Source organism: Heptranchias perlo, chromosome 35 (assembly GCF_035084215.1).
Source record: "Heptranchias perlo isolate sHepPer1 chromosome 35, sHepPer1.hap1, whole genome shotgun sequence".
Taxonomy (NCBI): domain Eukaryota; kingdom Metazoa; phylum Chordata; class Chondrichthyes; order Hexanchiformes; family Hexanchidae; genus Heptranchias; species Heptranchias perlo.
Window position 1 is genome coordinate 27,173,405 of NC_090359.1, and position 15,276 is coordinate 27,188,680.

General features: G+C 54.2%; 2 protein-coding genes across 2 annotated transcripts in view; both read left to right on the forward strand.

The window, feature by feature from the left end:
- Positions 1 to 3,762: 3,762 nt before the first annotated feature.
- Positions 3,763 to 12,665, forward strand: elp5 (elongator acetyltransferase complex subunit 5). Its single transcript, XM_067971960.1, has 8 exons — positions 3,763 to 3,931; positions 6,756 to 6,816; positions 7,275 to 7,355; positions 7,888 to 8,120; positions 8,746 to 8,945; positions 10,005 to 10,100; positions 10,627 to 10,727; positions 11,107 to 12,665. The coding sequence occupies exons 1-8, from the start codon at positions 3,763 to 3,765 to the stop codon at positions 11,213 to 11,215; spliced, it is 1,050 nt and encodes a 349-aa protein (XP_067828061.1). The 3' UTR covers positions 11,216 to 12,665.
- An 89-nt stretch (positions 12,666 to 12,754) lies between these two features.
- The window catches only part of LOC137302529 (CTD nuclear envelope phosphatase 1), a 21,519-nt gene continuing 18,997 nt past the window's right edge, over positions 12,755 to 15,276 (forward strand). The window contains exon 1 of the mRNA XM_067972266.1: positions 12,755 to 15,101. Within this exon, the coding sequence (XP_067828367.1) occupies positions 15,000 to 15,101 (102 nt within the window). The 5' untranslated portion in view covers positions 12,755 to 14,999. The remainder of the gene's footprint in view (positions 15,102 to 15,276) is intronic.

Consider the following 15,276-nt stretch of genomic DNA (forward strand, 5'->3'; position numbering starts at 1 on the left):
CTACAAGGCACAAGTCAGGAGTGTGATGGAATACTCTCCACTTGCCTGGATGAGTGCAGCTCCAACAACACTCAAGAAGCTCGACACCATCCAAGATAAAGCAGCCCGCTTGATTAGCACCCCATCCACCACCCTAAACATTCACTCCCTTCACCACCGGCGCACAGTGGCTGCAGTGTGTACCATCCACAGGATGCACTGCAGCAACTCACCAAGGCTTCTTCGACAGCACCTCCCAAACCCGCGACCTCTACCACCTAGAAGGACAAGAGCAGCAGGCACATGGGAACAACACCACCTGCACGTTCCCCTCCAAGTCACACACCATCCCGACTTGGAAATATATCGCCGTTCCTTCATTGTCGCTGGGTCAAAATCCTGGAACTCTCTTCCTAACAGCACTGTGGGAGAACCTTCACCACACGGACTGCAGCGGTTCAAGAAGGCGGCTCACCACCACCTTCTTGAGGGCAATTAGGGATGGGCAATAAAATGCTGGCCTCGCCAGCGACGCCCACATCCCGTGAACGAATTTAAAAAAAAGTGCTTCCTGACATCACCCCTGAACGGCCTGGCTCTAATTTTAAGGTTCTACCCCCTTGTTCTGGACTCCCCCCACCAGAGGAAATAGTTTCTCTCTATCTACCCTATCAAATCCTTTAATCATTTTAAACCCTTCAATTCGGTCACCCCTTAATCTTCTATACTCGAGGAATACAAGCCCAGTCTGGGCAGCAGCCTGTAATCGAACCAATTAAGTTGTTTCTAATATCTCAGGCCTAGTGTTGAAGACCTGGAATCTCCCCAAGCTCCCCCAGCACTGTCTCCCTGGGCAGTTCACCCCTCACAAGGCAGCAAAACGGAGGCAGCAAACCTGGAGAGAGCTCCAGAAGACCAGTGAATAAGTGCCTCTCTCCGTGGCTGCCTAGACAAGAGAGTTTGGCAGTTTATGTTACTAAAAGCATCCACAGCTGTTTATAAATGGAAATGTACATTCGGCCTCTTTCGTTCCTCCCCCTCCTCTCCTGAAGGCGCTGATTCTCGCTGGGGTAGGGCTGTCTGACGGGCAGCAGTCCTCTGCACACTGTAGGGGTCCCTAGCTCTTGGCTCTTGGGCCTACACTCTCTGAATTCAGTTGAGTGAGGTGGGTCCCTTTGGGGTGAGAGTCTGCGCTCCATATCAACCCCATAAGAAGAAAAAAAAGCTGCATTTATATAGAATCATAGAAAGTCACGGCACAGAAAAGGCCATTCGGCCCATCGTGTCTGCACCGGCCGAACAAGAGCTAACCAGCTTAATCTCACTTTCCAGCACTTGGTCTGTAGCCCTGTAGGTTACAGCATTTCAAGTGCACATCCAGGCACTTTTTTAAATGAGTTGAGGGTTTCTGCCTCTACCACCCTTTCAGGCAGTGAGTTCCAGACCCCCGCCACCCTCTGGTGAAAAACTTCTCCTCAGCTCCCCTCTAATCCTTCTACCAATTACTTTAAATCTATGCCCCCTGGTTATTGACCTCTCCGCTAAGGGAAATAGGTCCTTCCTGTCCACTCTATCTAGGCCCCTCATAATTTTATACGCCTCAATTAAATCTCCCCTCAGCCTCCTCTGCTCCAAAGAAAACAACCCCAGCCTATCCAGTCTTTCCTCATTGTTAAAATTCTCCAGTCCTGGCAACATCCTGGCAGAAGTTATGCTGCAGCTATACAAAACCCTGGTTAGACTGCACCTGGAGTACTGTGAGCAGTTCTGGGCACCGCACCTTCGGAAGGACATATTGGCCTTGGAGGGAGTGCAGCGTAGGTTTACTCGAATGATACCCAGACTTCAAGGGTTAAGTTACGAGGAGAGATTACACAAATTGGGGTTGTATTCTCTAGAGTTTCGAAGGTTAAGGGGTGATCTGATTGAAGTTTATAAGATATTAAGGGGAACAGATAGGGTGGATAGAGAGAAACTATTTCTGCTGGTTGGGGATTTTAGGAGTAGGGGGCACAGTCTAAAAATTAGAGCCTTTCAGGAGCGAGATTAGAAAACATTTCTACACACAAAGAAGTTCGGAACTCTCTTCCGCAAACGGCAATTGATGCTAGCTCAATTGCTAAATTTAAATGTGAGATAGATAGCTTTTTGGCAACCAAAGGTATAAAGGGATATGGGCCAAAGGCGGGTATATGGAGTTCGGTCACAGATCAGCCATGATCTTATCAAATGGCGGAGCAGGCACGAGGGGCTGAATGGCCGACTCCTGTTCCTATGTTGCTATAACATCCATAATAAACGGACACCACGCAACAATCGCCAGACAGGAGGGTTCCCTCCCAGTCGGGGAACACTTCAGCAGTCAAGGACATTCAGCCACCGACCTTCGGGTAAGCGTACTCCAAGGCGGCCTTCGAGACACTCGACAACGCAAAATCGTCGAGCAGAAATTGATAGCCAAGTTCCGCACCCATGAGGACGGCCTCAACCGGGATCTTGGGTTCATGTCACGCTACACGTTACCCCACCAGCGAACAAATGTTATCTGTTTTTAATATAAAGGGTCAATTGCTGTCTTTTCCTTCCGGATGTTTCTATGTTTCTGCCTCTCTCGCTCTGTTTTTTTAATTGGCATCTCCACATCATCTGTTTTTTTAGTTCTGGCCATTTGTATATTCGGTGGCCCTGTAGGTAACACCTATCTGTCTGAACACTTTGGTTGCCTTGGCAACGGGCAGTTGAAAAGACTTTCTGTAATCACCAGGTATTGTTCTGTGATTTATAAATGCGAAGGGTTTGAGGATTTCATTTCCACATTCACCTGAGGAAGGAGGAAGCCTCCGAAAGCTTGTGGATTTTAAAATAAAATTGTTGGACTATAACTTGGTGTTGTAAAATTGTTTATATAATAAATGTGCCATTCCTATTGAGTGGCACTGGGGAGATGTGAACTGTGCTCAGTCCTGCTGCTCTTTGCTGCCTCCTACTGGCTACTTGCTGCTCTCCACGGCCCCCTACTGCCCTCTGCTGCCCCCTCCTGTCCGGCTGACCCCCTACTGCCCTCTGCTGCCCCCTACTGTCCGGCTGGCCCCCTACTGCCCTCTGCTGCCCCCTACTGTCCGGCTGGCCCCCTACTGCCCTCTGCTGCCCCCTACTGTCCAGCTGGCCCCCTACTGCCCTCTGCTGCCCCCTACTGTCCGGCTGGCCCCCTACTGCCCTCTGCTGCCCCCTACTGTCCGGCTGGCCCCCTACTGCCCTCTGCTGCCCCCTACTGTCCGGCTGACCCCCTTGCAGCCCTCTGCTGCCCCCTACTGTCCGGCTGATCCCCTTGCAGCCCTCTGCTGCCCCCTCCTGTCCGGCTGACCCCCTTGCAGCCCTCTGCTGCCCCCTACTGTCCGGCTGACCCCCTTGCAGCCCTCTGCTGCCCCCTACTGTCCGGCTGACCCCCTTGCAGCCCTCTGCTGCCCCCTACTGTCCGGCTGGCCCCTTGCAGCCCTCTGCTGCCCCCTACTGTCCGGCCCGAGTCTCACTGACTCCAATACACCAGATTCTCAATGATGTCACCATCCCACCAGGACCCCGCGCTTCAAGTTGGCAACTTCAATGCCTTCAGGAAAACGGAAAGAAAAGCCTTCTAAAGGGATTGTTAATGGACTCAATTTATTGAGAAACGAATTGTATGAACTGATGTCATGTGTCCTTACAATATTGCAGAGTGTACTAAAAAAATGTTTTAAAAGATTCCAGCATTTGCCAATCTCACTTTACTGGTTACTGTGAATAATGGACAGGATGCTGCAAAGAGGGTCACACGTTTTTTCAGGCATCTCTCGGCCTCCCGATTATGCTTTGTCGCGCCCGTCTAGCTCAGGTCCCGGCAGCGGCCGAGCCTCAGGATTGCTGCAGAGTTTGAGCGGCGGCTCCGAGCCGGCGGGGCTGCTCCTCATCGCGGGTACCGATCAGCGGGGCCCTGGGGACCCCAACCGCCCAACACCGGGGCCTCGTAACCCCCCCGCCCAGCGCTTTCGCTCTCCCTTTGCCCCCCCTTGTCTCCCTTTGCCCCCCCTTGTCTCTCTTTGCCCCCCCCCCTTGTCTCTCTTCGCCCCCCCTTGTCTCTCTTTGCCCCCCCCTTGTCTCCCTTTGCCCCCCCTTGTCTCCCTTTGCCCCCCCCTTGTCTCCCTTTGCCCCCCCCTTGTCTCTCTTTGCCCCCCCCCCTTGTCTCTCTTCGCCCCCCCTTGTCTCTCTTTGCCCCCCCCTTGTCTCCCTTTGCCCCCCCTTGTCTCTCTTTGCCCCCCCCCCTTGTCTCTCTTCGCCCCCCCTTGTCTCTCTTTGCCCCCCCCTTGTCTCTCTTCGCCCCCCCTTGTCTCTCTTTGCCCCCCCCTTGTCTTCCCTTTGCCCCCCCTTGTCTTCCCTTTGCCCCCCCCTTGTCTCCCTTTGCCCCCCCTTGTCTCCCTTTGCCCCCCCTTGTCTCCCTTTGCCCCCCCTTGTCTTCCTTTGCCCCCCCCTTGTCTCCCTTTGCCCCCCCTTGTCTCCCTTTGCCCCCCCCTTGTCTCCCTTTGCCCCCCCCTTGTCTCCCTTTGCCCCCCCCTTGTCTCCCTTTGCCCCCCCCTTGTCTCCCTTTGCCCCCCCCTTGTCTCCCTTTGCCCCCCCCCTTGTCTCCCTTTGCCCCCCCTTTGTCTCCCTTTGCCCCCCCTTTGTCTCCCTTTGCCCCCCCTTTGTCTCCCTTTGCCCCCCCTTTGTCTCCCTTTGCCCCCCCTTTGTCTCCCTTTGCCCCCCCTTTGTCTCCCTTTGCCCCCCCCTTTGTCTCCCTTTGCCCCCCCCTTGTCTCCCTTTGCCCCCCCCTTGTCTCCCTTTGCCCCCCCCTTGTCTCCCTTTGCCCCCCCCTTGTCTCCCTTTGCCCCCCCCTTGTCTCCCTTTGCCCCCCCCTTGTCTCCCTTTGCCCCCCCCTTGTCTCCCTTTGCCCCCCCCTTGTCTCCCTTTGCCCCCCCCTTGTCTCCCTTTGCCCCCCCCTTGTCTCCCTTTGCCCCCCCCTTGTCTCCCTTTGCCCCCCCCCTTGTCTCCCTTTGCCCCCCCCTTGTCTCCCTTTGCCCCCCCCTTGTCTCCCTTTGCCCCCCCCTTGTCTCCCTTTGCCCCCCCCCTTGTCTCCCTTTGCCCCCCCCCTTGTCTCCCTTTGCCCCCCCCTTGTCTCCCTTTGCCCCCCCCCTTGTCTCCCTTTGCCCCCCCCTTGTCTCCCTTTGCCCCCCCCTTGTCTCCCTTTGCCCCCCCCTTGTCTCCCTTTGCCCCCCCCTTGTCTCCCTTTGCCCCCCCCTGTCTCCCTTTGCCCCCCCCTGTCTCCCTTTGCCCCCCCCCTGTCTCCCTTTGCCCCCCCCTGTCTCCCTTTGCCCCCCCTGTCTCCCTTTGCCCCCCCCTGTCTCCCTTTGCCCCCCCTGTCTCCCTTTGCCCCCCCCCGTCTCCCTTTGCCCCCCCCTGTCTCCCTTTGCCCCCCCCCTGTCTCCCTTTGCCCCCCCCCTGTCTCCCTTTGCCCCCCCCCTGTCTCCCTTTGCCCCCCCCCTGTCTCCCTTTGCCCCCCCCCCTGTCTCCCTTTGCCCCCCCCCCTGTCTCCCTTTGCCCCCCCCCTGTCTCCCTTTGCCCCCCCCCTGTCTCCCTTTGCCCCCCCCTGTCTCCCTTTGCCCCCCACCTGTCTCCCTTTGCCCCCCCCCCTGTCTCCCTTTGCCCCCCCCCTGTCTCCCTTTGCCCCCCCTGTCTCCCTTTGCCCCCCCCCTGTCTCCCTTTGCCCCCCCCTGTCTCCCTTTGCCCCCCCCTGTCTCCCTTTGCCCCCCCCTGTCTCCCTTTGCCCCCCCCCTGTCTCCCTTTGCCCCCCCCCTGTCTCCCTTTGCCCCCCCCCTGTCTCCCTTTGCCCCCCCCTGTCTCCCTTTGCCCCCCCCTGTCTCCCTTTGCCCCCCCCTGTCTCCCTTTGCCCCCCCCTGTCTCCCTTTGCCCCCCCCTGTCTCCCTTTGCCCCCCCCCTGTCTCCCTTTGCCCCCCCCCCTGTCTCCCTTTGCCCCCCCCCTGCTCTCCCTTTGCCCCCCCCCTGTCTCCCTTTGCCCCCCCCCTGTCTCCCTTTGCCCCCCCTTGTCTCCCTTTGCCCCCCCCCCCGTGTCTAGAGAAGCTGGGATTGTTCTCCTTCGAGCAGAGAAGGTTAAGGGGAGATTTAATAAACGTGTTCAAAATTATAAGGGGTTTTGATTGAGTAAATAAGGAGAAACTGTTTGCAGTGGCAGGAGGGTCGGGAACCAGAGGACACAGATTTAAGATAATTGGCAAAAGAATCAGGGAGAAAGGACAATTTATTTTTTTACGCAGCGAGTTGTTCTGATCTGGAATGCGCTGCCTGAAAGGGCGGTGGAAGCAGATTCAATAATAACTTTCAAAAGGGAATTGGATAAATACTCGAAGGGGAAAGAGCAGGGGGAATGGGACTAATTGGAGAGCTCTTTCAAAGAGCCGGCACAGGCACGATGGGCCAAATGGCCTCCTTCTCTGCTGTACGATTCTATTCTATGATTCTATATTCCTCCTGCCCTCTTCTCTCCCCAGGGCACTGACTCACACTGGGGTGTAGCTTCGTTGGATGCTGGAGACATTCTCAACAGCCGAGATGACCCTGGGCACCACGGCCGATTGTGGTGACCCCCATTCCCGTGACCTTGCCGGGATCAGCTGGGCAGCACAGACTGGGGAAGGGGGAAGTTGCCTGTTTATTCAGATCACCGGTAACTACTTTTCCTTCTACTGCAGATAGCCTCGAGTGCGAGGGTCGGAGTTTGCTGAAGAGTTTTGTCACCAGTGCGGCTCTGCGGTGAGTGCTTGTGCCCGAAACAGGGCGGCTGTTCGACATCTAGCATCCAAAATTATGAAAAGTTTTTGATAGAGTAAATAAGGAGAAATTGTTTCCACTGGAAGGAGGGTCGGTAACCAGAAGGCACAGATTTAAAGTAATTAGCAAAAAAGCCGGGGGGCGATGAGAATTTTTTTTATGCAGCGAGTTGTTCTGATCTGGAATGCGCTGCCTGAAAGGGCGGTGGAAGCAGATTCAATAATAACTTGCAAAAGGGAATTGGATAAATATTTGAAAAGGAAAAACTTGCAGGGCAAGAGCAGGGGGGAGAGAGACTAATTGGATAGCTCTTTCAAAGAGCCAGCACAGGCACGATGGGTCGAATGGCCTCCTTCTGTTTGCTGTAAGATTCTATAATGTCGCAATGGTCCCATCGCCCAATCAGCACTGTTTATAATTGTATTTTCCTTTCCCTCCAGGGAGGAGCCTGTCCACGTGTTTAGTTTTGAACTCTCGGAGTCTGAGTTTAGCACCGGGCTGGATGACGGTGTCAGGGCGAGGTGAGATCTCTCTGTCGGGCATCAGAAAAAGTGGGGGTGGGGAAGGAAGGGGGGTAGGTAGAGTAAATAAACTGCCCGCTGTGGTACTGAGCCATAAGGAGCAGGAGGATCCCAGCTCAGCTAATCGCAGTCAAGGCCGCGATTGATCGCTACAATCAGCTCCAGTGCACCTGGGCAAAAGAGAGGGAGTAATCAGCCAGGATTCCTACTCCTCATCCCACCAGTGACTCCTGCCGGGGGCCGTGTGCACCTGGATCGGGGGAGGATGCTGTTCAGCCTCGGTCGTGCCGCTCTCCACTGTCGAATAGCCCAGTGATGCTGTTTGACTCTGATGGAATTCACTTGCCGAGTCTGATGCTGGTGTTCCTGGTACAGGTGGGCGGTGCATTTAACCCCTGAATCGTTGGTGGTGTGGCGGGGGGTTGGGGGGCGGGAGGTGCGGGGTTTGGGGGGGGCGGGGTTGGGGGTGCGGATACGGGGTTTGGGGGGACGGATCCGGACGCTGAGTTTAATTTGAAGTCATTTCTGCCAGGCTGCAATTTCACGATGGTTTCAGTGATCCTTTGAACTGGGAGAAGTGTGGGACATTCACCGTCGATCGGTTCACCGCTCGGGATCTTCTTGCCAGCGTCAGCCCACCCCCGGGAGGAGCTGTGCTGCCGTGTACGGTGGTGCTCGATTCACTGAGCTGGATTCTGCAGCAAAAGCAAGTTGTGTTCCTCTGTCGGGTTCTCCAAGAGTTCCAGCGAGGAGCAACCAGAGCAGGTCAGTGACCCCCCCCCCCCCCCCCCCCCCCCCCCCCCGGTCACAGGTCAGTGACCCCCCCCCCCCGGTCACAGGTCAGTGACCCCCCCCCCCCTCCCGGTCACAGGTCAGTGACCCCCCCCCCCCCCCGGTCACAGGTCAGTGACCCCCCCCCCCCCCTCCCGGTCACAGGTCAGTGACCCCCCCCCCTTCCCGGTCACAGGTCAGTGACCCCCCCCCTTCCCGGTCACAGGTCAGTGACCCCCCCCCTCCCGGTCACAGGTCAGTGACCCCCCCCTCCCGGTCACAGGTCAGTGACCCCCCCCCCTCCCGGTCACAGGTCAGTGACCCCCCCCCCTCCCGGTCACAGGTCAGTGACCCCCCCCCCCCCCTTCCCGGTCACAGGTCAGTGACTCCCCAACACCTCCTCCACAGCTGACACAGAGGAATGGAGGAGGAGGTGGGGGGGAGTTTGGGTTCTGGTTCTGTGGGGCTTTTGGCACCTGTTACTGAGCACAGCAGTACGGTGGGCCGGCCGGGGGTGAGGGTGAGGGTGAGGGTTCGACAGTGAGCTCGGTGGTGACGGGATACGAATCTTTATCCAGCGATTGTTGTGAGGGGATTGCCCTGTGCTTTGTGTTCCCAGAGTTGAAGATCAGGAAGGTGGTGGGATTGCTGCATGCTGACCTACACCAGCCAGAGGTGGTGGAGGCCATATGTCAGCTGGCGAGCACCGTGGTCACACTAACCCCGCTCCCCGAGAGCTGCGGACTGCGGATGGACTTCCCGCCCTATGCTTCAGCCACAATTGTGCACAAGAGGAAATCCGGAAAAGTCCTTAAGAAGGTTTGGGCTCCCCTCTCCTAAAGGGTCCGACTCTCACTGGGGTACGGGTTCCAAGGCCCCTTACTGCCCTCATTTACCTCACCCAAGTTGCCGTTCCTCATGCGTGAGCCTAGGCGGTGAGTGTCACTGGGCTATTCGACTGCAGGGGCCAGCACAGCTGAGCCCGATCCTGTCCTCACCGGACTTCCACACGCACGTACTTTCCGGGGGAGGGGGTCACTAGATTGCGATCAGGAGCTGGTTTGTCCCCTGCCCGGGGGTTTGGGGGGAGGCCAATTGTAACGCCTCGCCTGAGATCGGTTAACTCGGCACAGAGCAGAGAAGGAACCTGATGCCTTCCCAGTCTGTGTGTTTCAGCTGAACCATCGCTGGAGCGATATTTTTAACAGTGAATCTCGGGTGAAGGGCCGCACTGAGATTGAAAAGCGTAGGAGAGGTGGTGAGGTGAGACAAGCTTGCGTTTTTTAAGTGGCGGCTGTAGTAGCAGCAAGGTCGTGTATTCGAGACTTGAGCCCATAATCCAGGCCGACACTCCCAGTGCCAGTACTGAGGGAGTGCTGCACTGTCGGAGGTGCCGTCTTTCAGGTGAGACGTTAAACCGAGGCCCTGTCTGCCCTCGCAGGTGGACGTAAAAGATCCCACGGCCACTATTGAAAGACGAGCAGGATAATTCTCCCTGGTGTCCTGGGGCCAATATTTATCCCTCAACCAACATCACTAAAAAAACAGATGATCTGGTCATTGCTGTTTGTGGGATCTTGCTGTGCACAAATTGACAGCCGCGTTTCCTGCATTACAACGGTGACCACACTTCAAAAAGTACTTCATTGGCTGTAAAGTGCTCTGGAATGTCCTGAGGTTGTGAAAGGCGCTATACAAATGCAAGTCTTTTCTTTTTACAAGTCTGCAGATTGCAGAGTAATAGGAAGGGGAGGAGTTACGCAGGGTCGAGATCCTGGGAGACGATGAGTGAGAATCGGAGGGGGTGTAATGAGTGTGCGGGTAGGGCTGGTGCTGGAGCTGATATCCCAGGTTAATCTATCGCCCCTTTGCCTGCAGGAGGAATATTTCACAGTCGAGGACAGATTTACTCTGAGAACTTCAGTGGAACCGATTCAGAGACAGGAGACTGGAGGAGGTGGAGATGTGCAGGTGGTGAGCTGCTGCTTGTGCTGTGGCCTTTGTGCCCTGTGCGAGTTCTCATGTCTCACGTGGTTTTACCCTCAATATCTCCCCTCTGTCTGTTTGTGTCTCTGTCTTTCTGTCCGACTGTGTGTGTATCTTTTCTCTCTCTCACTTTACGTGTGTGTATCTCTCTCCGTCTCTCTCACTCTCTCTGTCTGTATATGTATCTTTTTATTCTCTCTCACTCTGTGCGTGTGTCTGTCTCCCCCCTCACCCGTTCTCTGCTTCTGTTCTCACTCTCACTTTGTGTGTCTATCTCTCTCTGTCTTTCTATCTCTCTCTGTCTTTCTATCTCTCTCTGTCTTTCTATCTCTCCACAGTCCTGTTATCTGTTCCTTTGTGCCTTTCTTTCTCTGTCTCTCTATCTCTGTTTGTGTGTGTGTGTGTGTGTGTCCCTCTCTCTCTCTCTCTCTCTCCCCCTATCCCCACAGTCCTGCTAGCTGTTCCTCCATGCGTTTCTCTGTTTGAGTTTAGTTTATATTTTATTTTCTGTCAGGTTGACCCAGCAGCTAATTTGACATTTAACCTCCGGCTGACTGACAAGGAACGCAGAACGAAGGAGAGTCTTACGCTGCCGTATCACTTCAGCACTGAGAAGTAAGTGAGCTTTGAGCTGCAGGACAGTGTTCTGTTGTGGATGTCGGGTTAGGGCAGCATCAGGTTTGCCTGTCACAGTAATCCAGGTTAAACCTAGCCTCGTGTGTCTGGATAGCGATCAGGAGCAGGAACCCATCTGAATTTTTGTTCGAATTCATCCACGCTCCCACCCTCCCCTCCCACCCTCCCTCCCGACTCCACACCATTGCAGCCCCATTTACTGCTGTCCTGTTGCGATCGTCCCGCTCAGCACGGACTGGGAGGGGCGACTGTACCCACAGGAAGGGATGGAAACATTCTTGAAGGCAAATGTGACTGTCCCCACGATTTCTCTCAGGGACCTAACCCTCGCCTGTTCATTATTTTAAAATCTCTGCAGAAAGACGAACATGTTACAGAGCGGAGTCGGAGAGGGAAAGATTTACTACGAGCCAGACGCGGGGGACGATATCGATGAAGAGGATCCCGACGATGACTTGGATATATAACAAAGCGACCGAAACCTCGTGGACTGAGGGGACGGCACAGAAACCTGTCTCACATGGAGGGCGAGATTGTTCGAAGCTGCAACATTATCCATCATGAAATCCCGATGTTCCACAACTCGGAACAAAAAGCTGAGCGACCCGCCAGGGATGCTCTGAAAACATGTAAAATAAGTCATTTCAAAATGATGTTGGGTTAGTTTTTTTTTGTCTGAAGACACTGACTCTCACTGGGGGACAGTTCTACAGACACTGACTCTCACTGGGGGACAGTTCCACAGACACTGACTCTCACTGGGGGACAGTTCCACAGACACTGACTCTCACTGGGGGACAGTTCCACAGACACTGACTCTCACTGGGGGACAGTTCCACAGACACTGACTCTCACTGGGGGACAGGTTCTTTGGGCGCTGGGCGCTGACTCTCTGGTACAGGTGTGACAGGTGGCGACTCTACGCTCCCAGGGCAGGTACAGCACGGGTTAGATACAGAGTAAAGCTCCCTCTACAATGTCCCATCATCAACACTCCCAGGGCAGGTACAGGGTTAGATACAGAGTAAAGCTCCCTCTACACTGTCCCATCAAACACTCCCAGGGCAGGTACGGCACGGGTTAGATACAGAGTAAAGCTCCCTCTACACTGTCCCATCAAACGCTCCCGGGGCAGGTACAGGGTTAGATACAGAGTAAAGCTCCCTCTACACTGTCCCATCAAACGCTCCCGGGGCAGGTACGGCACGGGTTAGATACATTTCGGACCCTTATCGCTCGTGGAGATTTTCAGCTCCTCTGTCTGGGCTGCATCTCAACCCGCATTCTTAAGTTACAAGACCAGATAAAAGTACATTATTCTCTGAAGCTTTGGGCTGGATGGCGACTGAGACACCACAAATCCCTACAGGATAAAATCCAAAACATGGTAAATCTATAAAATAAGAGTGCAGGAAATTAATGAAGTCTCACAGACTGTTCTAGGGTGTCGGGACTTCCAATATCTCTGTGACCACGTTCAGGATGTCACGTGCTTCCAGGTCAGTGTTCCAGATGTGTCACGGTCAGCTGCTTGCCCTGGTTGTCTTTTGAGCTTGAGACCTTTCATTCTGGATGAAGTTGAGCCAGTGTGTGCCCAGCCTGTGCCCTAGGTCTCCATCCAGTGGTCACTGCAATTAAGTGCCTTCATGTGGGCATTGATTTAGGAGTGTCAGGCCTACTGGCCAGCTGCCCTATGGTCACCCTGGTAGCCATCCTTCATGTAGGTATCTAGACAATGCCAGCAGACTATCGGCGGCTGCATCGTAACTGAGCCCTCTCCTGACCTGGCCCCACATCCTTTCACTGGCCTGCCAGCAGGGTCTTTGGATCGCAGTTAGAAGGGTTGGCACTGGAGTGCTGAAGCTACAAATGCTGCCCCTAACATTCAGAGACATAATTAAAATTCTTAATCTCAAACAGTTTTTGTCTTTTAATCCTTTATTATGGCTACCCAGTGAGTAGCTGAGTCACGCAGACCAGGTTCGAAGGTCCCAAGTTGGATTCTTGGCCAGCGCTGGGTTGGCTGGTCTCATTCGGGCCGGTGATTGGGGTGCTACATTTGGTCTCTGCCTCTCGGGGGTTAAGGAAGGGGGAAAAGATCAGTCAGGGCTGTCTCTATTTGGTGACTTCCTACATGGAAGTTGCATGAGGACACCATTCCGACTAGGCTGTGATGCCCCTCATGCTGAATAACCCACAATGCTCAGTGTCGAGGCTGAAGGATGAAAAATCACCTGCGCCAACAGCCGCCCTGACTCGAACATCGCAGTCAGGAGGTTTGCCCTCAGTACTGGGGAGGCTGGAGGTACGGACTGGGCAAGGCCACAAAGCATAGAGCCGTACCCCGGAGGGAAGGGAAATTCCATTCACAATATGTTATTGGTCAAACTATAGGATTAATAATAATAGGATTTGGCCGAATCAACGTGGATTTATGAAAGGGAAATCGTGTTTGACAAACTCATTGGAGTTCTTTGAGGATGTAACTAGCAGAATAGATAAGGGGGAACCAGTGGGTGTGGTGTATTTGGATTTTCGGAAGGCTTTCGATAAGGTCCCACACAGGAGGTTGGTGAACAAAGTTAGAGCACATGGAAATGGGGGTAGTGTACTAGCATGGATTGAGAATTGGTTAACAGACAGAAAACAGAGAGTAGGAATAAACGGGTCTTTTTCAGATTGGCAGAGTGTGACCAGTGGGGTACCGCAGGGATCAGTGCTTGGGTCCCAGCTATTCACAATATATATCAATGATTTGGATGAGGGGGACCAAATGTAATATCTCCAAGTTTGCTGATGACACAAAACTAGGTGGGAATGTGAGTTGTGAGGAGGATACAAAGAGGCTTCAAGGGGATATGGACAGGCTAAGTGAGTGGGCAAGAACATGGCAGATGGAATATAATGTGGAAAAATGTGAAATTATCCACTTTGGTCGGAAAAACAGAAATGCAGAGTATTTTTTAAATGGTGAGAGATTGGGAAATGTTGATGTTCAAAAGGACCTGGGTGTCCTTGTACGAGTCACTGAAAGCTGACATGCAGGTGCAGCAAGCAATTAGGAAGGCGAATGGTATGTTGGCCTTTATTACAAGAGGATTTGAGTACAGGAGTAAAGATGTCTTACTGCAATTATATCGGGCCTTGGTGAGACCACACCAGGAGTACTGTGTACAATTTTAGTCTCCTAAGAAAGGATATACTTGCCATAGAGGGAGTGCAACAAAGGTTCACCAGACTGATTCCTGGGATGGTGGGATTGTCGTATGAGGAGAGATTGAGTAGACTAGGCCTGTATTCGCTAGAGTTTAGAAGAATGAGAGGGGGATCTCATTGAAACATTCAAAATTCTTACAGGGCTCGACAGGGTAGATGCAGGGAGGACGTTTCTCCTGGCCGGGGAATCTAGAACCAGGGGTCACAGTCTCAGAATAAGGGGTCGGCCATTTAGGACTGAGATGAGGAGAAAACGTCTTCACTCGGAGGAATTCTCTACCCCAGAGGGCTGTGGAGGCTCAGTCATTGAGTACATTCAAAACAGAGATCGATAGATTTCTAGATATTAAAGGCATCGAGGGATATGGGGATCGGGCAGGAAAATGGCGTTGAGAAGATCAGCCGTGATCTTATTGAATGGCGGGGCAGGCTCGAGGGGCCGAATGGCCTGTTCCTGCTCCTATTTCTTATGTTCTAAACTGCCCCATTCCCTTTAAGTGAGAAGAGGCTGATGGGAAGTGTCCTGGAACCTGGCTGAATAAGGCTGCGCGCACAGGCTGACGGGAAGTGTCCCGGGCTGGGGTAGACCTCCTGCGCACAGGCTGACGGGAAGTGTCCCGGGCTGGGGTAGACCTCCTGCGCACAGGCTGACGGGAAGTGTCCCGGGCTGGGGGAGACCTCCTGCGCACAGGCTGACGGGAAGTGTCCCGGGCTGGGGAGACCTCCTGCGCACAGGCTGACGGGAAGTGTCCCGGGCTGGGGGAGACCTCCTGCGCACAGGCTGACGGGAAGTGTCCCCAGTTGGTGGCGGAAGGCGGTGCGCCGACGAGGGACGTGACGTGACGCCAGGGGGGGCCGCGCGGGTGACGCCGTTTCCGCTCAGTAATGGCGGCTCTCATGCAGGTTCCGGTTTCAGTTTGATTTCAATAAAAACTTTTTTCGGTTTTTGTTCTGTTTAAAATTGTTTTTTTTGTGAAAGTCGGTGCCCGGATTCCGGTCAAACTGGAGAGGGCGGGGGGTTGGGGACGGACGGTGATGATGAAGAACCAATGTCTTGTGGGACTGAAAACCTTCGTGGCGTTCGCTGCCAAAGTCTGGAGCTTCATCCTCTATATCCTGAGGCGGCAGATCCGGACCGTGAGTATAACTAGTATAACTAGCATAACCAGTATAACCAGCACGTCTCAACTAGTGTAACTGATTTGACCCCTTTCCCCCCCCCCACTTCTCGCAGCAGCCCTGCACCAGGTTAGTCTCAGTAACCAGCCCACCTAACTAGTGTAGCCATGGCGACCGCTTCCGCTCTCCTCTA

Bases quoted from the DNA above. Each gene is read 5' to 3' on its own strand.
- elp5 (XM_067971960.1), top strand. From the start codon at position 3,763: ATGGACAGGATGCTGCAAAGAGGGTCACACGTTTTTTCAGGCATCTCT. The intron at 7,356-7,887 runs GTGAGATCTCTC...CATTTCTGCCAG, and splicing joins GATGACGGTGTCAGGGCGAG to GCTGCAATTTCACGATGGTT. The intron at 10,101-10,626 runs GTGAGCTGCTGC...ATTTTCTGTCAG, and splicing joins GAGGTGGAGATGTGCAGGTG to GTTGACCCAGCAGCTAATTT.